The 20,263-nt window shown below is 45.4% G+C and overlaps 2 protein-coding genes across 6 annotated transcripts; one reads left to right on the forward strand and one right to left on the reverse strand.

The window, feature by feature from the left end:
• The first annotated feature begins 543 nt into the window (after nt 1–543).
• LOC112228928 (kinesin-like protein KIF20A) lies at nt 544–9,893 on the forward strand. 4 transcript variants are annotated; one of them, XM_024394712.2, is made up of 17 exons: nt 544–724; nt 1,438–1,622; nt 2,240–2,365; nt 2,451–2,570; nt 2,658–2,796; nt 2,931–3,106; nt 3,233–3,332; nt 3,546–3,758; nt 3,873–4,059; nt 4,153–4,296; nt 6,428–6,596; nt 7,335–7,484; nt 7,591–7,833; nt 7,953–8,181; nt 8,298–8,389; nt 8,504–8,641; nt 9,059–9,893. In XM_024394712.2, exons 2-17 carry the CDS (start codon nt 1,455–1,457, stop codon nt 9,398–9,400), a joined length of 2,736 nt encoding a protein of 911 aa, XP_024250480.1. In that variant the 5' UTR covers nt 544–724; nt 1,438–1,454; the 3' UTR covers nt 9,401–9,893. The 4 variants fall into 4 exon arrangements, with proteins under 4 accessions (XP_024250480.1, XP_024250479.1, XP_024250481.1 ...); XM_024394711.2 differs by having other exon boundaries at nt 1,449–1,622; XM_024394713.2 differs by having other exon boundaries at nt 1,449–1,622; nt 8,935–9,072.
• Nucleotides 9,894–9,993: 100 nt separating this feature from the next.
• LOC112228929 (cell division cycle protein 23 homolog) lies at nt 9,994–18,381 on the reverse strand. Of its 2 annotated transcripts, none has more exons than XM_024394716.1 (16): nt 18,239–18,381; nt 17,418–17,490; nt 17,127–17,264; nt 16,931–16,973; nt 16,716–16,821; nt 16,475–16,607; nt 16,151–16,328; nt 15,923–16,020; nt 15,751–15,832; nt 15,403–15,556; nt 14,905–15,024; nt 14,703–14,778; nt 14,527–14,588; nt 14,341–14,419; nt 10,508–10,621; nt 9,994–10,385 (listed from the first exon to the last, which is right to left on the reverse strand). In XM_024394716.1, the coding sequence occupies exons 1-16, from the start codon at nt 18,343–18,345 to the stop codon at nt 10,233–10,235; spliced, it is 1,716 nt and encodes a 571-aa protein (XP_024250484.1). In that variant the 5' UTR covers nt 18,346–18,381; the 3' UTR covers nt 9,994–10,232. The 2 variants fall into 2 exon arrangements, with proteins under 2 accessions (XP_024250484.1, XP_024250483.1); XM_024394715.1 differs by having other exon boundaries at nt 10,508–10,627.
• Nucleotides 18,382–20,263: the final 1,882 nt, after the last annotated feature.

The following is a 20,263-nucleotide window of genomic DNA, read 5'->3' on the forward strand; positions in this document are numbered from 1 at the left end:
GGGATTCGGGACATTTGGTACAGGTAGTGTGTGGCTGTGTGCTTATTCTTTGCCTCCAGCGATGCTGCCTAGTTCAAGTTTTCTTTTCAAACCCTCATTGCTACATTGGTGACAGAAATCCCATCCCTGTACTCACAGCATATAGTGTTATTGCTCTCTAACCACAAAATCACCCTTCCCTCTTTCAGCAGTTCCCCTTAGATTTGATAGGGCTAGTTTTTCACCCTGACCAGACAAAACCTAGTCATAGTCTTGGACTACAACCGGTCCGGATTAATAAATAAAAAAAACAGGACAAGGGTCCATGCAAATGGCATTTTCCTAAATAACAGACAGTATTTGGATATATAAAATAACCCACAAATAACAAAAACATTCAAGTGATAAAAGAAACACTTTCTAAATTCGCATTCTTTAGTCATTTTAGTGGACCAATAGAACACTATTGTCTGTAGCCACGAACTTCGTATTGGTCAGCATCCGTGTAACCTTTTTCCTGTGATTGGTTGTGCACATGAAGCGCGATGTTTGAATTGGTTGAATCAGTAGTCGCGTTGGGGGAAGTGGCTGTGCGCGAAGGCTAACAAGGGGACATTTGCCAGGTGGACTTTTCATGGCTAGATCGAGTAAACTGTTTCGGTTTCAAAAGTTCGATTTTTTTGGGGCAATTACCAGGAGAACTCACAGACGCCACTCAAACCGGTACACCCCCTTGACTGGCGAGGTAAATAATTCAGCTTTGACTTGATAAAGAAGCCTGAAGCGAAGGACCTTGGCTTTGCTAACTAACGTTAACAGTAACTGTCTACGGTAGCAACTACTAGGATAGCTTGTTTTTGCTAATCCGCCAGCTAGACAAATGAAGAATGAAAAAAAGAAGCCTCAACACATAGCTAAGTAGTTTAATTATTATTAAGAAACGATGAACTACCTGACGGTAACTATTTAATGTTAGCTAGCTCAACAAACCAGCGCGTCTGCTTGCGTGTACCTGCCAATAACAGACAGCCAATGGATTGCTTTTATGTGGGTTCAAAAATCTTGGCTGCGTTTTCAGCGCTGCAGCAACAGTCCTGTAGCTACTTTTATGTCTAAAAGTAACAATGCCGTCATTCCACTTCGGATTGAGGCATAACAATAACGTTAACTGGCTCTACGCAACAGATGAGGTTGGACATTTAAACCACTTTTGAGCTCGGAAAACAAACTGGGATAACAAACCTCTAGAATAAACACAGGTCTTGTCTTTTGCAGACCTGCAAACTTTACTTTTGGCCCTCAATTTATGTAAGGTCCCCTTCTAACAGATTGCCTTGTGTGTGTATATATGAAAGTGGACCCTTTGCACCAACTAACTAACTAAGTAAACCTGATAAACCTGTTGATGTAGATTTCACTTACCCTTGACAGCTCTGTGATCCCAGAATCTTAATTCAGTCACCCAACAGGTTGTTATGGCATTATCTCTGGCGTCTCCGTGTGGAGTCCTGTCTAACGAGGAAGATGGCATGGCTGTGTTTGAGTCCACGGCAGCTGACATCGGAGGCCGACTGAACGGGGTCACTCTGCCTGAGCTCTCCATCATCTCCCCGGGGCTAGAACATCGGCCATCCATCAGAGAGGTGGGAGGCCTTAACTGAAGTAATAACACGGTGCTCAAAAGATACCAAAGGTTCCTTTATTACAGGCCTTACCGGTACATCAGCGAAAGTAACACAGCATTGTGATGAGTGCCTGTTTTTGGTGAACGCTTTTGTCACTGACTCTTCTGCTCCCGCTGTTTTATAAGTTGGAGACTATTTGTGAGTGTTTGAGTTTTCCCAGACTGTCCCTTTTCTTTGCAAAAGGCTTTAGGGTAGACGCTGGACAGTTATTTATTGGGCGTGATGCCCTCCAACAACTTGTCACACAGCAACGAGAGAGGCCATCTTTTCACAATAAGAACTTTATAACACACAAACACTAATCCTTTATCCTCTGGTCAAAAGTTACAAACCATTTGCTTAGTGACCATTTTCTCAGAAATGCTCAGAGCCATTTTTTTCTTCTCGTCATTTATTCATTCAAACATTTTGCACCTCAAACACCACTTTCCATTGATACTTTCTAAGTGTGTAGCTGATTTACACAAAAGGGGATCTGTGATAGGCCTATAGTATGAAAATGTTCAGCGATACATACGACTCCATTGCTCATCGCAGAAGTACAGTACTGTCGCACATATCTGTCCAATATTTAGAAAATGTTGGGGAAGCCTGGAGTGGCCAGACAAGGCAACGGTGATGAGGGGAGCACTGACAGAGTGAGGGTGTTTCTGCGTATCCGCCCTCTGACTGAGGGAGAGAAGGAAAGAGGAGAGGAACAGGTACGATCTGCACTTAATCATTGCGTCTCGCTCATTATGACATTCTCCATGTCAAGACGTGTCATTTTCCTTCCTCTCATTTCAGGGCTGTGTGTGTGTGCAAAACGAAGAGAGCCTGATTCTCAAAGCCCCCAAAGACTCCCAGAACATGAAGTGTGCAGAGAGGGGAGTCGCCCAGAGCGTGCACAAATTCAGCTTCTCACGGGTAACCGATTCCCGTTCATAAACAACCTGAGAGATGAGACTTTACACATAATACTTCACTGGCGTCTTTTCATATATACCTCTGCAGATCTTTGGCCCGGAGACCACACAACAGGACTTCTATGAGAGCACAATGAAGGAGATGGTGAGAGACGTGCTTCGTGGCGAGAGCCGTCTCCTCTACACATACGGCGTCACCAACTCTGGCAAGACCTACACCGTTCAGGGTGAGATTGGATTGTTTATGTAACCACAGAAAGGCAAGCGTTTCTACTGCAGTGTGTTTATCTGTTTGGTAAGTATATGACCATATTAACAGTGGAGATCTCACCGAGAGCTGACGTGACCTTTCCCCCTGTAGGAGTGGGTCGAGAGGCAGGCCTCCTTCCCAGAGCCCTGGTGTCTGTGTTCAGGAAGCTGCAGGGCCGCCTGTACGGGGCCATGGACCTCAAGCCTGCCCTCTACCAGGAGGTACGCCAGCTGGATGCCGGTGAGGTCCGGGCTGAGGAGATCCGCAGAGACTCTCTGCTCAAAGAGGTGAGGGGAGAACGGGTCAGGAAGTGAAGTGTGGGCGCATTAGATGAGTGGTTCTTTTACGGCCAGGTTGCTGCAAGTCACGTTGTGACACGTGCACTACCCCCCCCACCCCCGTGTCTATCACAGGAGGGTGGCATGACTTCTCGGATGCGTGACGGCACCAGTACCTGGGACAGCGGCATTGGTGGACTCTCCATAACCAGCCACATCGCCACCCAGCTAGAAGGTAATGTTCTGGATGTCACATTGCTCGGGTCTCTGACGCCCAGTGGGCCCTAAAGCAGAGTCTAGAGTTAGGCCTATGTACACAGCTTTACAAAGCTGCTTATTATTATTATTATTGTATAGTCATTAGAAATATATGTGGTGTTCCTTTTTGTATAATCCTGGTGGTTGCCTATCCACTGCTCAACATGCCCTTGTCTCTCGCTCCCGGCAGACTCAGACAGTGTGTTGCTGGAGCCTGACAGCTTGTCCCACAGTGGAGGGGAGGACCTGGAGGAGGGAGTGCAGTTCTCTGTGTGGGTGGCCTTCTACGAGATCTACAACGAATTCCTGTACGACCTGCTGGAGACTCCGCCCTCCCTGCAGCCCAAGAAGAGGGCCACTCTGCGGCTGAGTGACGACAAGCAAGGGAACCCTTACGTGAAAGGTAACACACACTTATATTCACAAAGAGAATGGTTTCTAATCGGGATTTATATTATGCAGATCATCCTGGAGAGCTTTTCGTTGTAGTTTGTTCACATTACTGACCGTTTTGCAGACCTCACCTGGGTGCAGGTCCGCAGTGCAGAGGAGGCTTGGAGAGTGCTCAGAGCTGGCCGGAGGAACCAGAGCTTTGCCAGCACTCACCTCAACCACAACTCCAGCCGCAGCCACAGCATCTTCTCCACCCGGATCCTGCACGTCCACCCAGATTCTGACCGGGGCCAGGCCACACGCGTCAGCGAGTACGTCCCATCCAGGCTTCTCATACTCCGGCCCACTGTCTTATCCTGAGTGTCCATGGCCTGGCATTAGTAATAGTGATTCTGTCCCACTAGGCTGTCTGTCTGTGACCTGGCTGGCTCAGAGCGTTGTAAAGAGCAGCGCAACGGGGAGCGGATGAAGGAGGCCAACAACATCAACACCTCCCTCCACACCCTGGGCCGCTGTATCGCTGCTCTGAGGCACAACCAGAACAACAAGTAGGCTGCACACACTTTATGCCAGAACAACAGGAATTCATCAAATGCATCAATCAAATGAAATTTAGAAAGCCCTTTTGACATCAGCAGATGTCACTAAGTGCTTGTACAGAAACCCAGCCTAAAACCCCCAACGGCAAGCAATGCCGATGTAGAAGCAGTGACTAGGAAAAACTCCCTAAAAAGGCAGGAACCTGGGAAGAAACCCAGAGCGGAACCAGGCTCTGAGGGGTGGCCAGTCCTCTTCTGGCTGTGCTGGGTGGAGATTATAAATGTACATGGCCATTAAGGCCAGGTTGTTCTCCAAGATATTCAAACGTTCATAGATGAACAGCAGGATCAAATCATAATCACAGAGGTTGCAACGGGTCAGTACATCAGGAGTAAATGTCACTTGGCTTTTCATAGCAAGGCATTGAGATGTTGAAACAACAGCAGGTGCGGTAGAGTTAGTTGAAAACAGCAGGTCTGGGACGAGGTAGCACGTCTGGTGAACAGGTCAGGATTCCATAGCCGCAGGCAGAACAGTTGAAACTGGAGCAGCAGCACAACCAAGTTGACTTGGGACAGCAAGGAGTCATCAGGCCAGGTCGTCCTGAGGCATGATCCTCGGGCCTGACAGCCCCCTGGAGAGAATTAGATTAGAGGGAGCATACTTACATTCACACAGGACACTGGATAAGTCAGGAGAATTACACCAGATATAAGACTGACCCTAGCCCCCGGCACATCGACTGTTTCATATATACTGGGGGGGGGTATAAAATAGATCGACCGATAGATTTTTAAATTTTTTATTGGAGGACCAAAAAAAGCCGATGCCGAAAGAAATAAAATAAATTATATATATATATGTGTGTATATACAGTGCCTTGCGAAAGTATTCGGCCCCCTTGAACTTTGCGACCTTTTGCCACATTTCAGGCTTCAAACATAAAGATATAAAACTGTATTTTTTTGTGAAGAATCAACAACAAGTGGGACACAATCATGAAGTGGAACGACATTTATTGGATATTTCAAACTTTTTTAACAAATCAAACTGAAAAATTGGGCGTGCAAAATTATTCAGCCCCTTTACTTTCAGTGCAGCAAACTCTCTCCAGAAGTTCAGTCAGACGAATACATGACGTTTATTCTTTCAGTGAAATACGGAACCGTTCTGTATTTTATCTAATGGGTGGCATCCATAAGTCTAAATATTCCTGTTACATTGCACAACCGTCAATGTTCTGTCATAATTATGTAAATTCTGGCAAATTAGGCAGCTCAAACTGTTTCATATACCCCGACTCTGCGTGCAATGAACGCAAGAGAAGTGACAAAATTTCACCTAGTTAATATTGCCTGCTAACCTGGATTTCTTTTAGCAAAATATGCAGGTTTAAAAAGATATACTTCTGTGTATTGATTTTAAGAAAAGCATGGGTGTTTATGGTTAGGTACACGTTGGAGCAAGACCTTTTTTGCGAATACGCACCACATCGATTATATGCAAAGCAGGACACGCTAGATAAACTAGTAATCAAATCAAATTTTATTTGTCACATACACATGGTTAGCAGATGTTAATGCGAGTGTAGCGAAATGCTTGTGCTTCTAGTTCCGACAATGCAGTAATAACGAGCAAGTAATCTAACTAACATCTACCATGTGTAGTTCACTAGTGATTATGATTGATTGTTTTTTATAAGATAAGTTTAATGCTAGCTAGCAACTTACCTTGGCTTTCTGCATTCGCGTAACAGGCAGTCTTTTCGTGGAGTGCAATGTAATCAGGTGGTTAGAGCGTTGGACTAGTTAACTGTAAGGTTGCAAGATTGAATCCCGAGCTGACAAGGTAAAAATCTGTCGTTCTGCCCCTGAGCAAGGCCGTTAACCCACTGTTCCTAGGCCGTCATTGAAAATAAGAACGTGTTCTTAACTGACCTGCCTAGTAAAATAAAGGTAAAAATTAAATTAAAATAAAAACTGACTTGCCGAGTTAAATAAAGGTGTAAAAAAAAAACTGCTAAATCGGCATCCAAAAATACCGATTTCCGAATGTTATAAACTTGAAATCGGCCGACCTCTAGTATAAAATGTGTTGTCCAGGTGGTCTCCCGTTGAACCCATTCTCCTGTCCCTACAGGCCACGAGCCCCTCAGGTGGTGCCGTTCAGAGACTGTAAACTGACCCGAGTGCTTCAGGGCTTCTTCTGCGGCCGCGGGCGGTCCAGTATGGTGGTCAACATCAACTCCTGTGCTTCGACCTACGACGAGACCCTCCAGGCCCTCAAGTTCTCTGCCATCGCCACACAGGTACAAACCCATCTCACCATGTCTTACTTTGCAGTTACACAGCCCTGGCATCAGAGAGCCGGTCAGTGGGTGTAGTTGTAACGTTTGCAGGGGTCGATAATGCAGAATTTTGCATTTTTCACACAGGAAAGGTAAAAAGCAGAAAAAATATCTTGCTGCGTTTTGTAAACGCAGATCTACAATGCCTCTTATTGTAAATTCTGCTCGGCTTCAATCTGGTTGCTCCAAATTATGAATGGAAAAGGACTGATTTTTGTGCTTCAGTTGCATCTCTCCTCTTGGATAAAATAGCTTTGTTCTTGTCATTGGATCACCAGATAGGGCTCTGACTGATGTGTAGGCAACATTTCTCCGGCACCTTCCTCCAGTGTAGTTTTTCTACAGTAGCAAGTTAAAATGCAAGATTAACTTCAATCAAAAATGTGGAAATGTAGCTGGCTACATTCTTACTGTGATAAGCATTAGAAATAATGGCCATGCATGTTTTTTTGCAAAAAATACCTTGCATTTTCATTGTAATCTAATTTACTTGTGTGGCTGCTAGTCAAATAGCGTTGCACTTCTTTCAACTGATGAAAATGATTTTCTGCCGAATGTGTTGCACTAATATATTTTGTGTGAAGGAAAAACTATAGGTGCACGCACACCCCTCATCTCTCGAGGAAAAAAGAAAAAAACACTTTCAATATAAAACGCAGATTTTTGATCTACGTCGGTGTGGTCTGTCTCCTCTCTCAGCTGGTCCATGGGCCGTCCACTAAGACCCGGGTGGCCTACATCCTGTCCCTGCTGCGGGAGCCCCAGCCTCACTCCAATGACAGCACTCTGATGGAGGAAGACGAGGACAGTGATGGTGAAGAGGGGGACATCACCATGTTCGATTCAGATGTATGTCCTCTCTTCCCCCTCTTGTGAAGAAATGGTCAACTGGTAGGCATGTGAAGACCTTTCGCTCAACCAGTGTGCATGACTGAGTCACGTCTGCTGTGTTCAGGCTCTGCTGCGGGCCATCGAGGTGCTGAAGAGGGAGGTGCAGCGGCAGCGGGAGGAGAAGGAGTTGCTGGAGGCCACCATCAGGGAGCAGGTGTTCTCTGAGATGATGGAGGTGATCTGTGGTATGGAGAAGGACTTCAGCCAGACCCTGGAGACAGAGAGGGCTCTGTTGGAGGAGAGGTTTGAGGACAAGATCAACAACCTGCAGAAAAGCCTCCGGCGATACTACAACCAGGAAATCGAGGTGAGCGGGATAGGACAGTCTTTCGGTGATGCGTTATCAGCTATTTCAGTTGGTTTTAAAATGGTTGCATTCTCATGCTACGGAAGGTTGATTCTTTTCCACATTCCCACCCATCCCAGGAGCGTGATGAACAGATAGTGGATTTGACTGCTGCCTTGGCGAAGGGAGGGGTAGCCCTAGCAGAGCCAGCCCCCCATCCCCTCTTCCCACCCATGGCCCTGGGAGGAGTCTCGGAGGGACCCGCCCCCCGTCGCTCCCAGCGCCTGGCCTCCACAACCACAGTAGAGTTGAGCAGAGTGAGGGCTGAGCTGGACCAGTGTCGCGCCGAGCTGTTGGAGAAAAAACAAGGTTAGAAGAAAGGGAGGGACAGGGTAAGGAGTGTGGGAAAAAGAGGGAAGTCTAAACCGTTGACGTGTTGATTGGAGTTGGATCTTTCTAACTAGTATTCTCTTTTTGTCTCCCAGAGCTGAGGCGTATCCAGGGGCAGTGCACACCACCAGAGCCCTCAGACGCCCTGACCAACACTGCCAACCGCAAGCTGGTCGAGGGCCAAAAGGTCATCACTCCAGCCCAGAGTCCTGGTCTTCTTTCACACGTTCCCCTCTGACATTCTGCACGAAACACTATAACCGGTTACTGGGGTTGGAACATGTTTGTGCTTCTCCTGCAGAACCTGCGTCGGTTGCGTCTGGACCTGCAGAAGCTGGGTTTGAACCTGCAGTCTGGAGAGAGGGCATGCTGCCGCAACACAGACGGGGAGAGGCTGCGCCATGCGCTCGCAGCTGCAGACGGCACACTGGCCAAACAGGTACACGTCAAAGCATAGAATTCTCCCTTGAGCCAGGGTTGGACTTTGTTGCTCGGCATTGAGGTAGGGAACTAGGGTTGGGCGGGGCTGCTGCTAGTTTTTGTGTCTTTGCATCCAACGTTTCTGTTACTCTGAAAAATATCTTGTTTATTAGTATCCCCCTACCATTTCTATGATTTCCCACAGTGTGAAGAGATGTTTCAATCTGTGGACACTTCCCTAGACCAATACCTTTTCATTGTTTCTCCCCCTTCTTCTTTCCTCTTACTACCTGTTACTCAACCCACTGTCAGGTTTAACACTAAACTAAAGACTTAACACAACTGCACCAGGTGGCGTTTCTCCTTCCACTCACCCATCCCGCCATCCTCTCTAACCCTGTCCACTCCTGTCCATCCCCTCCTGTCCCTCCCTCAGGACCAGACCTTGGTGGAGCTGCAGAACGGCCTGCTGCTGGTCAAGGCTGACCTGAGGAGGAAGGCAGAGTGCCTGGCCCAGATGCAGATGCCCCCCTCTGCTACGCCCGGCTCCTGTAAGAAGAGGGGCTGTGGGGCAGGGGCAGCAGCAGGCAACGCGGAGAACCAGCCCCCAGAGAAAAGACCCTTCTTCCTCTCCCTTTTCCCACAACGCACCCCGTCACGAAACAAACAGGGACACCGTGAGGATCAAACCACACGCTACTCACGGGTTCTGCGCTCCCACCTGACTCCTCCCTCTAGTCCCTGCCCCTCTGGCAGGTACAGGGTCACAAAGTGCTAACTTGAGAGCTGAAAATCAGGAGTCTGTATTTATATTCTTATACCATTATGCAAACCAAATTTTAAATGTGTACTGTTTTGTTTACTTGTAATGGCACGTTATTCCAAATGTTACTGTATATACACACAAAGGTGTCTTCCTAGAGCCTCAACTCTCCTCGTGGACCCCTAGACAGTTCAATCCTGAACTAGCACACCTGCTTCAAGTGTCTTAATGATTAGTTGACGAGTGGAATCGGGTGTGTTAACTCTGGAATAGATCATATACATGGAACAGCTGGGGCTCCCCAAAGAGAGGTTGTAGAGGACTTCAAATATCTTTTTTGAGTATTAAACACATCTACGGTCTGAATAAATGAGTAAATGTTTGTCAATGCAGGATAATATTGGAGCTTCTAGTTATGACTGATTGCATACAACTGGTCTTTTTGCACATTTAGTTCCTACTCAATTGCATGTTACAATCAATTTTAAATCACATTCTCGCTTCTCAATGTCTTGCTTCCTCATTTTGACCATTTTTTAAAATGTCTTTGTTCCTCAGTCAACAAATTATTTTGTTGGGGATATAATCTAGTTACTACTGCACCAATCTTGGAAAGAAATGAATTTATTCTCCATGCCGTTTCCACATCACATTTTCCTATTCAAAAGTAAAGTGGCAACTCCTGCACTTCACTACGTAAACTTACACAGATATGTACATTTATTTTGAGAGATAAAAGGGGTAGTCATTTACAATCTCTTCAATGACAATGCAGAGATGAGGTTGTCCCCATTGAGTAAGTGAAGCGGGGCTTTTTGCTAGCCAGTGGGATAGAGAAGGTGTCGTCTCAGGGGGTGAAGGAGGACAAGTCGAGGGGGGACACCCTCCTGATGGGAGTGTTGTTGGAGGAGAGCGGTCCAAACAGGTCTGTGGTTGAGGACTCCGTCTGGTCTCTGACCTGGGAGATCTGTCGGAGCAGAGCCTTGCCTTCCTCACGAGCCTGGTGGAAGAACACACCGTACCTCAGACAAGACAAGCAGTATGCGTGTATCAAAAATAAAATGTTACAGGTAACGAACACTACCGGTTCAATTTGAAGAGTGAGGTAGAGGGAGCGCTTACGTCGTTGTAGTCACAGCAGCGTTGTGCACAGAGTGACGCCTCGTCATAGAGCTTGTTTTTGAAGTAGTACTGGCCCAGGTAACGCAGGGCCGTGCTCACCTCTGCATGCTCCAGCTGCTCCTGTTGGCACAAAACCTCTTTCACAGCAACTCCAACTGTGCGGGGGGGGGGTACCCTTGTCATAGAGACTGACTCGATGGTCAAAACATACCTATATACAGTCAGGTCAATTATTGGCACCGTTGATAAAGATGAGCAAAACATGATTGATTTTATACTAATACAATTGCTCAGAGGAATATTTTATTAAACAAGTAATCTCTAAAAAGGTGTCATTGTTAAGGTCAACATGAACTCTACCGAGTATCAGGACATTTTAGACAAAAAACACAAGTGGATCTTCCAGCAAGACAACCCCAAGCACTACTCAAAAATTGACATTTTGCAATGGCCATTGAAACCCTGTGGTTTGAATCAAAGAGGGCAGTCCATAAAACAGACAAAGGATATCAAGGATCTGGAAAGATTCTGTACGGAGGAATGGTCTAAAATCCCTCCCAAAGTGTTCTCCAATCTCATAAAACATTTTAGAAAAAGGAAATCCCAAAATATATTCCTTACCCAAGGACATTTAACCTTGGTGACCATCCGGGAGAACAAAGAAGAGAAAAAAAATGGTGCACTCAAATGCTGTGTAAATTTGACAGATGTATTGACGGGACACGTAAACAGAAGTCGTCTTACGTTTCGGCATGAATCGCCTTCATCAGAGCTTTAAGTAGGGGAAAAAAGGAAGCACATACCCTCGCAGGGGACTGTCCCACTCGTAGCAACTACACAGGTTATTCAAGCAAGAGTAATGACCATCATTCAAGATTCCTACACATCCATTCCATTTGAATAGCAAAAAAAAAAAAGACAGAAATAAACAAAGTCATTACAAAAAAAAGATGCGAAAGAGAGCTGTTCATTCAGATACTTTGGCTCGACACAATCTAAGCAGTCAATCCAAAGTGTCTCTCTGAAACAACTTCCTCAATTCACCAGAATTTAAAAGTTGAGGCTGAGGCATGATTAGCATTAATTAACGTAATGCCACGCAATGACGTGGTCCATATTTTGGTGCGGATAGAGGTTGTCTTCAGCTATTGCTCATTTGTGCGCGCGTTTCGGCTGACCAATGTAAACAAGCCCACATGGGCATTTGAGCATCTATTGTACTACAACAGCCAATCTTTTTGTTTAAGCTGGGCTGAAGCGCATTTGGGTATACCTTCTTTCCATTTTTAGAAAAAGGCGCAGTGTCGTTATCCTCGCAAGGGGAGAGTGCTATAGCAGGGATGGTAAAGATCTTATCTGTCGGAAAGATATCAGTTTGTCTCTGTGAATGGTTTGTCCTCTGACAAACCAACTGTAAATTTCGGTGTTCCTCAAGGTTCCGTTTTAGGACCACTATTGTTTTCACTATATATTTTACCTCTTGGGGATGTTATTCGAAAACATAATGTTAACTTTCACTGCTATGCGGATGACACACAGCTGTACATTTCAATGAAACATGGTGAAGCCCCAAAATTGCCCTTGCTAGAAGCATGTGTTTCAGACATAAGGAAGTGGATGGCTGCAAACTTTCTACTTTTAAATTCGGACAAAACAGAGATGCTTGTTCTAGATCCCAAGAAACAAAGAGATCTTCTGTTGAATCTGACAATTAATCTTAATGGTTGTACAGTCGTCTCAAATAAAACTGAAGGACCTCTGCGTTACTCTGGACCCTGATCTCTCTTTTGAAGAACATATCAAGACCATTTCAAGGACAGCTTTTTTCCATCTACATAACATTGCAAAAATCAGAAACTTTCTGTCCAAAAATGATGCAGAAAAATTAATCCATGCTTTTGTCACTTCTAGGTTAGACTACTGCAATGCTCTACTTTCCGGCTACCCGGATAAAGCACTAAATAAACTTCAGTTGGTGCTAAATACAGCTGCTAGAATCCTGACTAGAACCAAAAAATTTGATCATATTACTCCAGTGCTAGCCTCTCTACACTGGCTTCCTGTCAAAGCAAGGGCTGATTTCAAGGTTTTACTGCTAACCTACAAAGCATTATATGGACTTGCTCCTACCGATCTCTCTGATTTGGTCCTACCGTACATACCTACACGTACGCTACGGTCACAAGACACAGGCCTCCTAATTGTCCCTAGAATTTCTAAGCAAACAGCTGGATGCAGGGCTTTCTCCTATAGAGCTCCATTTTTATGGAACGGTCTGCCTACCCATGTCAGAGATGCAAACTCGGTCTCAACCTTTAAGTCTTTACTGAAGACTCATCTCTTCAGTGGGTCATATGATTGAGTGTAGTCTGGCCCAGGAGTGGGAAGGTGAACGGAAAGGCTCTGGAGCAACGAACCGCCCTTGCTGTCTCTGCCTGGCCGGTTCCCCTCTTTCCACTGGGATTCTCTGCCTCTAACCCTATTACAGGGGCTGAGTCACTGGCTTGCTGGGGCTCTCTCATGCCATCCCTGGAAGGGGTGTGTCACCTGAGTGGGTTGATTCACTGATGTGGTCATCCTGTCTGGGTTGGCACCCCCGCTTGGGTTGTGCCATGGCGGAGATCTTTGTGGGCTATACTCAGCCTTGTCTCAGGATGGTAAGTTGGTGGTTGAAGATATCCCTCTAGTGGTGTGGGGGCTGTGCTTTGGCAAAGTGGGTGGGGTTATATCCTTCCTGTTTGGCCCTGTCCAGGGGTGTCCTCGGATGGGGCCACAGTGTCTCCTGACCCCTCCTGTCTCGGCCTCCAGTATTTATGCTGCAGTAGTTTGTGTCGGGGGGCTAGGGTCAGTTTGTTATCTGGAGTACTTCTCCTGTCCTATTCGGTGTCCTGTGTGAATCTAAGTGTGCGTTCTCTAATTCTCACTTTCTTTCTCTCTTGGAGGACCTGAGCCCTAGGACTACCTGACATGATGACTCCTTGCTGTCCCCAGTCCATCTGACCGTGCTGCTGCTCCAGTTTCAACTTTTCTGCCTTATTATTATACGACCATGCTGGTCATTTATGAACATTTGAACATCTTGGCCATGTTCTGTTATAATCTCCACCCGGCACAGCCAGAAGAGGACTGGCCACCCCACATAGCCTGGTTTCTTCCTAGGTTTTGGCCTTTCTAGGGAGTTTTTCCTAGCCACCGTGCTTCTACACCTGCATTGCTTGCTGTTTGGGGTTTTAGGCTGGGTTTCTGTACAGCACTTTGAGATATCAGCTGATGTACGAAGGGCTATATAAATAAATTTGATTTGATTTAAACTTGTGGCCTTAGAGCCCTCGAATCCCCAAAAAATTAAATTATGGGGGGGTCTCAATTTACTGTTGTGAGTTGGTATAGTAGAATATACCTGCTTTAAAATTGCAACATATTCTCTACAACCATGGCAAAAATATGTAGAGCTACACAAAATGTTATCTTTGCTGTCGAGAGGGGGACCACTAAAATGTTTTGCTCGCGATGTGGGTACGCAGACGCACGAGCAACTGCAGCCCCTCATGAGGAGTTTATATTTTATATGGCCCCCACCCTCATCAAAGTTGCCCATCCCTATACAGAAAACAGGGTGCCAATAATGTTGACCCCCACCCATCTTTGAGATTTGTTTTATAAGTCTCTTTCTCTGAGCATTTGTATTACTATAAAATGATATAATTTCAGGGAAAAAACATGCATAAAATTAGGCATTTATACAGTCTTTTTTCCCCTCACCTTTATCAAGGGTGTCAGCAATTATGGACCTGACTGTATATGCACACACAGAGGACAGTTAGGTTGCTCACCCCACAGGAGAAGATGTCTTGGATGTATATGATATAACACTGGGCCGCGTCGTCAGATTCGTTAAGCTGCTCGTGAAGTCTGTCAACAACAAAAAAAACAAGCACAACTGGATTGAATCCCGGCACCAAGTCTCAAAAACACATCATTAAGCAGGTACACACAAGTACACGCTAAGATCTCCTTACTTTGCCAGCTTCAGTAGGGCCATCCTCTCCACGTCCCCCACAGAGTACGCCCTCCAGTAACACTGGCCAAAAAGGAAGAATAGAACTTAAATGACAACTTACAGGAATGTCAAAAATATAACATTGAAATATACAGGAAAAGGAAAACTAGTGACGGAGATGGTGCTGTTGCTAACCTTCTTGGCCTCGACGTGCTGTGAGAGTTTCTCGTAGCTCTCTCCCAGAGCAACCAGCATACGAGAGTCATTGGGCCTGAGGGCCACAGTGACACGTCATTCACACTACAGTATGTGACCATTTGGCAATACACTTAACTACACGATAAAAAGCACCAACAAGAAAAACCCTCTCCCTTGTTTTTTTTACACAAATGCACACCTGAGCTGGTGGGCCTTTCGATAGTAGTACAGGCAGTAGAAGGGCATCTTGAGGATCTCATAAGTCTGTCCCAGGCCATACCAGGCACGGTAGTCTCGCTTGTTCACTTCTATAGCGTGCCTGAACAAAGAAAACATACAGAGAACTATTAAAAACCCCATGGGGATCAACTCCCCCGGGACCCATAGGATGAGCCATGCCATAGTGGACTGTCAGTCTGACCTGTAAGCCTGGGTGGCAGCGGGCCATAGTGGACTGTCAGTCTGACCTGTAGGCCTGGGTGGCAGCGGGCCATAGTGGACTGTCAGTCTGACCTGTAGGCCTGGGTGGCAGCGGGCCATAGTGGACTGTCAGTCTGACCTGTAGGCCTGGGTGGCAGCGGGCCATAGTGGACTGTCAGTCTGACCTGTAGGCCTGGGTGGCAGCGGGCCATAGTGCACTGTCAGTCTGACCTGTAGGCCTGGGTGGCAGCGGGCCATAGTGGAGTGTCAGTCTGACCTGTAGGCCTGGATGGCAGCGGAGGTGTTCTTCATCTCCATGTACTCGTGGCCCATCAGAGTCCAGGCCCCCAGGCAGCGAGGGTTCAGCTTCAGAGCCCTCTGGAAGTACAAGGCTGCCTTTTCGTGCTGCGACCGCAGGCTGTAGTAGTTCCCTACACACAGGACAGACAACACTTGAGCGCTGGTTAGAGACAACACTTGCACTCTTAAGACTGTTGAAAGGTCTAGTTTCAGTCTCATTGTTTGGTCTGGGTCTTGCACTGAACGTAGTAAGAGTTTTGATATGGGTTCATGTCTGGAGTTGAGGTGTGGCTTTCGGTCCGCTGTGTGGTGACGGGACCCTTACCGATGACACAGCAGGTCTCTACCCTGTACTTGTCTATCTCCACCAGGTTGTGGGCCAGGTAGCTGAGCTCTGGCTTCATGCTCTGTGGAAACAACAGACACAGGTTAATAAAAAGACAGAGAGACTTCCAGATGGAGACAGGCATTACTGTGGTGCAGCAGTAGGGTCTCACCCTGACATAGAGCAGGTTGGAGAATGTGTCCATGTTCTCAACGCGAAAGGGATCCTGCTCCCGCAACTCATTGAACAGAGCCAGAGCCTGGTCAATATCTAAATGACAAAAGAAAAGCACAGACTCGAAGATGGATCAAATGCGTCGGGAACTGCTTGAGAAGGTTAATAATACATTTGTTCATAGTGCTCATTTAAATTGATAAAGCAAAGCGTGAAATAAACCCACCGCGGATGTTGTGGTAGGCCACAGCGATCTGTGACATGATATACGTGCTCTTGGAGAAACCTGCCTCTATCAGGCTCTGGTATTTCTGCAGCGCCTCTTTGATCATCTGAAGCTCTGTGTACATGTGGGCCATGAAGAAGTCTCTGATCCAACAGTCTGGCAGAGACAGGGACTTCAGCTGACGAAATGGAGAGGAGGCACAAGTATATCAGTGGAATATTCCATAGAAGCCCATGGACATGTTTTGTAGTCTAGTAGATCTGGGAACTACTGTAGTTGGGTACAAAAGAGAATCGGTTCAAGTTGTGAGTACGTGTGCGTTACCATTTCAATGTTGGTGACGAGGTTACAGAGCTCCAACCACGCTCCCCAGTGTAGAGGTAAGGCATGGGTCGCCTCCACAAACACATCCACCGCCTCCTTCAGCAGATCCAGCTTCCGCAGCACCACCCCATACCTGTAAACACACACGCGCAAAGACATTACAGTTTTAAGAGGTTAAAGAGTCACTAGGCATGTCCAAGTCCACTGAGTGGGCGCGTGTCGTGTTGTGGGAGGGGCTTACAGGTACAGAGCGAATCCATCCAGCTCTCCAGCACTGTGTTTCTTACTCAGCTCCACCCTCAGCTCCCGCAGAGCCTCATTCCGCACCTGACCTTTTTCCAGAGGCCCTGCAAGGAAATCACAGACCAAACAAAACAAATCGAACCAATTAAGACATTGAACTCTGTCTAGAGACAAAGCTTTGATTGAGGCGGCAGAGAAAGCTTAGCTCCTCACCCAGGCTGTCCACTGTCTCATCGTCTTTTTTCTTTTCCCCAGACTGGAAAACAAAGGAAAAATAAGAATTGACAGGCTACACACAGGATGACCATCATGGAGGAGTTGCAAGGATTCAGGCAAAAATCTCTATTCTAATTTTTTAAAGTAGATTTCTAGAGACGATGTTACTGTGAATGCTGAAACCTCATCTCACCAGATAGCGGGAGTACATGTACAGGAAGTATGCTTTCTGACTGCAGCAGCCCCGAAGGAAGTAGGCAGCTCGGTCATACTCTTTCAGGTCAAAGTAGGACTTGGCCAGGCCGAGAGCATCCAGGTCCTGAGCATCCTCCTACAACCAGGAGGTCAGACAGAGTAAAGAGAGACAGTAACAAACATTCAAATGACCTTCAATTCAAAGGCGATCAATTCAAAAAGATCAGCAGCTTGTTCATGCATTTGTGAGGACAATATTATCGTGAACTAGCCATTACTGGACACAAACCTCAGTAAAAAATGTGGGTGGGGGTAGTTCATTCTTGGGCAGGGGGTCCAGGGAAAATGCCAACTCTGATGCCCTGAAATATTGTCACACAAACATCGGTGGTATCACTGACGTGGTTCATTCTGTGTGTTACCTACTGTATTCAGAAAATATAAAGGCTTCATGTTTGACTCTGGAAAAAAAACAGATTTGACTAAACTTGCAAGCTATCATGAAAAAAGGATCAGACTATTTCCCCTTCTCTTTTTTTTTAGTCGGAATGGTGCTATACCGGAATGTGGACAGTCAGAGCCCGGAGTGGTATATGGCTGGGGGAAAAACGCAACTCAATCCAGGGATGGAATGTCGTTATACTCATCATAATCATCCCTAAATGATTAAAAGTTCATTGAGAAGACAAATACGGTTAGTTTTGAATTAAATTGCCGTTTTCACCAGCATGCTAGGATAGCTAATGCTAGAACACTGGGTTGCTTAGCATTAACTAGCCTAGTATGCTTACGAAAACGGCAGTTTCATTAAAAACTAGCGGTATTTTAATATTCTCGATTCACCTTTCATAATTTCAAGATGATTAGGAGTAGAAAAACATATTCCTTCCCTGGATTGAGGTACGTTTTCACAGCCATATAATTTACAGCTCTGGCTGTCCACATTCAGACAGCACCGTTCCGATGAATTAAGACAAGACAAGTGATAACATTAACGAGAATGTTGAATATTTTTGGCTAGCTGGCTAACAACTGTGAGATCACCAAATCTAGCTATTGTATACTGAAAGGAACAGTGATCATAATAACGTAACGAAGAGCACTACTTACCATTTCACGCTATGTACAAGTCCTCTTTCTTTACAAAGCGATATTACAGATATCAGTTGTTTTTTTATTTGAACTAAATCACCAAACTCACTACACAAGGCCGCCATTTTTCATACCATGCGTGGTACGTCATGAAAACACAAGTTGTGATTGGACAGCGTTTTGACCAATCACATTTTAGCTCTAGCTTTTCTGCATTTTATCTGAAGGGATTCTTTACATCGTTTCTATTTTTAACAATGTAAAACAGTTTTAGACATTGTTGGAAGTATTTTAAGAGTAGGCTACCTAAATAATAAGATGGAAATCAACTACAATGCAGTTCAGAATTTATTCAGGGGGTGGCAGCATATACCACCGAACAGAGTTAACGTTTACAGAATGCTGCTTTGAAAGACAGCTAGACTGTGTACCCTTGTGATAAAATGAGAGAAAGCAAGCAATCACAAAATCCCAATTCCCCCTCTAAATACTTACTGTCCTCGATTCAAGGTACAATCAATGTGCCCGTACCTGTGCCAGAACCTGGCACATTGATTGGCTCTTGCATTGAGGACAGTGAGCTTAAAATCCAATCAAGGTACATTTTTGGTGCGTTCAATTTGCTACGTTGCGTGACGATTTAAACGACAAGTTTCCCCTAAACGGTGCGTACAGTTCTTCCACAACCTTTGAGGTCCGTTTACTCCCGTTTGATGTGTTGGTAAGATGTGGCCTGATCAATATGGGTGTGACCATTTGAAATTTCAAAACTCGTGCAGCACACGAGTCCCTCTGGGCCACCATAATCACAACATTCATCAACTGGTCGTTCAGTACAGTACCGTTTCCGTTTAATTAAATGTTGAACACACAGTTTTGTCTTACTGAATGCACCCCTGTTGTGTCTGCTCATGCTGTGCCCTCTGAACTTTACATATGAATTGGCCCTTCACAAACATGGCTGACAGGTTGAAAGCAAGATCATAATGCATTTCTTGTTTAAACACGAAGCAAAGCCTCTTTGCCGTTGTTGCTTTCTGAACAGAATGTTGCTTTGATAACACTGTGTTTGATGCTGCTCATCTGTAGTTTGCTATGTGGAGCACAGTCTTGGGTTTGTGGCATGCTACAGCGGCACGGTTCTCCCTAGAAGCCTCCTCTGGAAGACCTTAAGCGCTTTTAGCAGGACGCATGGTTTTGGAACATTCAGCCATAAATATGCTAGGTAGAACAAACATGCATCTCTGACATGTAGAATAAGGAATGTAAGCTCTATTTGTAATATTTATATCTGCAACCATAGCCGAGGGAAGTAGGGGCGCTGAAAATAATAAGAAAAAATGTATGTTTTGACAAAAGTAGTGCACTGGGCCTTTACTAGTATTAGCTGACCAATATAGACCCCTGTAGCACAGGCAAAAAAAAAAATAGTCAGTGTCTCCGCTTTGGCAAAAAAAGGTAGTTGTATAATTAAGAACAGTATCTTGCAGGATTCAATAGTTGGAATTGTAAGAGTTGTTGCCCTGTTCCTTTCTTGTCATTAGAATGGAATCCAGAAATAACTAAATCCTGTCCTCAAACATTTACATCAAAATGTGCAAAGTTTTGGGCAAAGACACAAAACATCCACATCAAATTAAATATTTTTCTTGATCAAATGACATGGAAAACAACCACATTTTGTTGTGCAGTATCAATTTACCATCCTTACAAACCACTTAATGTAAATGTACATGACTGTATTTGTAAATGTACATGACAGGTTTGTACCTGCAGACTTTCTATCACCATGAAGAAAAACAATGACCAATACAGTAACTGAGTACATTGAGACATCAAGTGGTTTGTGATGATGTGATGTGATGATGTGGCTCAGTTGGTAGAGCATGGAGCTCGCAATGCTAGGGTTGGGGGATTGATTCCCACTGGGGACCAGTATGAAAATGTGTGCACTCACTCAGTAAGTTCCTCTGGATAAAAGTGTCTACTAAAAAGGACTGAATAGACCATTTCAGTTATCACATAGAGATACGTTACATTTCA

The sequence above is a fragment of the Oncorhynchus tshawytscha genome, linkage group LG30 (genome assembly GCF_018296145.1).
Source record: "Oncorhynchus tshawytscha isolate Ot180627B linkage group LG30, Otsh_v2.0, whole genome shotgun sequence".
In the NCBI taxonomy this organism is placed as follows: Eukaryota; Metazoa; Chordata; class Actinopteri; order Salmoniformes; family Salmonidae; genus Oncorhynchus; species Oncorhynchus tshawytscha.

Excerpts from the sequence above, each read along its gene's own strand:
- LOC112228928 (XM_024394711.2), top strand. The coding sequence starts at position 614 with ATGGCTAGATCGAGTAAACTGTTTCGGTTTCAAAAGTTCGATTTTTTT. Across the intron at positions 3,759-3,872 it reads AGGGAACCCTTACGTGAAAG|ACCTCACCTGGGTGCAGGTC; the intron begins GTAACACACACT and ends ACCGTTTTGCAG. Across the intron at positions 6,597-7,334 it reads TCTCTGCCATCGCCACACAG|CTGGTCCATGGGCCGTCCAC; the intron begins GTACAAACCCAT and ends CTCCTCTCTCAG.
- LOC112228929 (XM_024394715.1), bottom strand. The coding sequence starts at position 18,345 with ATGGCGGCCTTGTGTAGTGAGTTTGGTGATTTAGTTCAAATAAAAAAA. Across the intron at positions 17,491-18,238 it reads CTTGTACATAGCGTGAAATG|GGCATCAGAGTTGGCATTTT; the intron begins GTAAGTAGTGCT and ends ACAATATTTCAG. Across the intron at positions 10,386-10,507 it reads GCTGCTGTGACTACAACGAC|GCTCGTGAGGAAGGCAAGGC; the intron begins GTAAGCGCTCCC and ends TTCTTCCACCAG.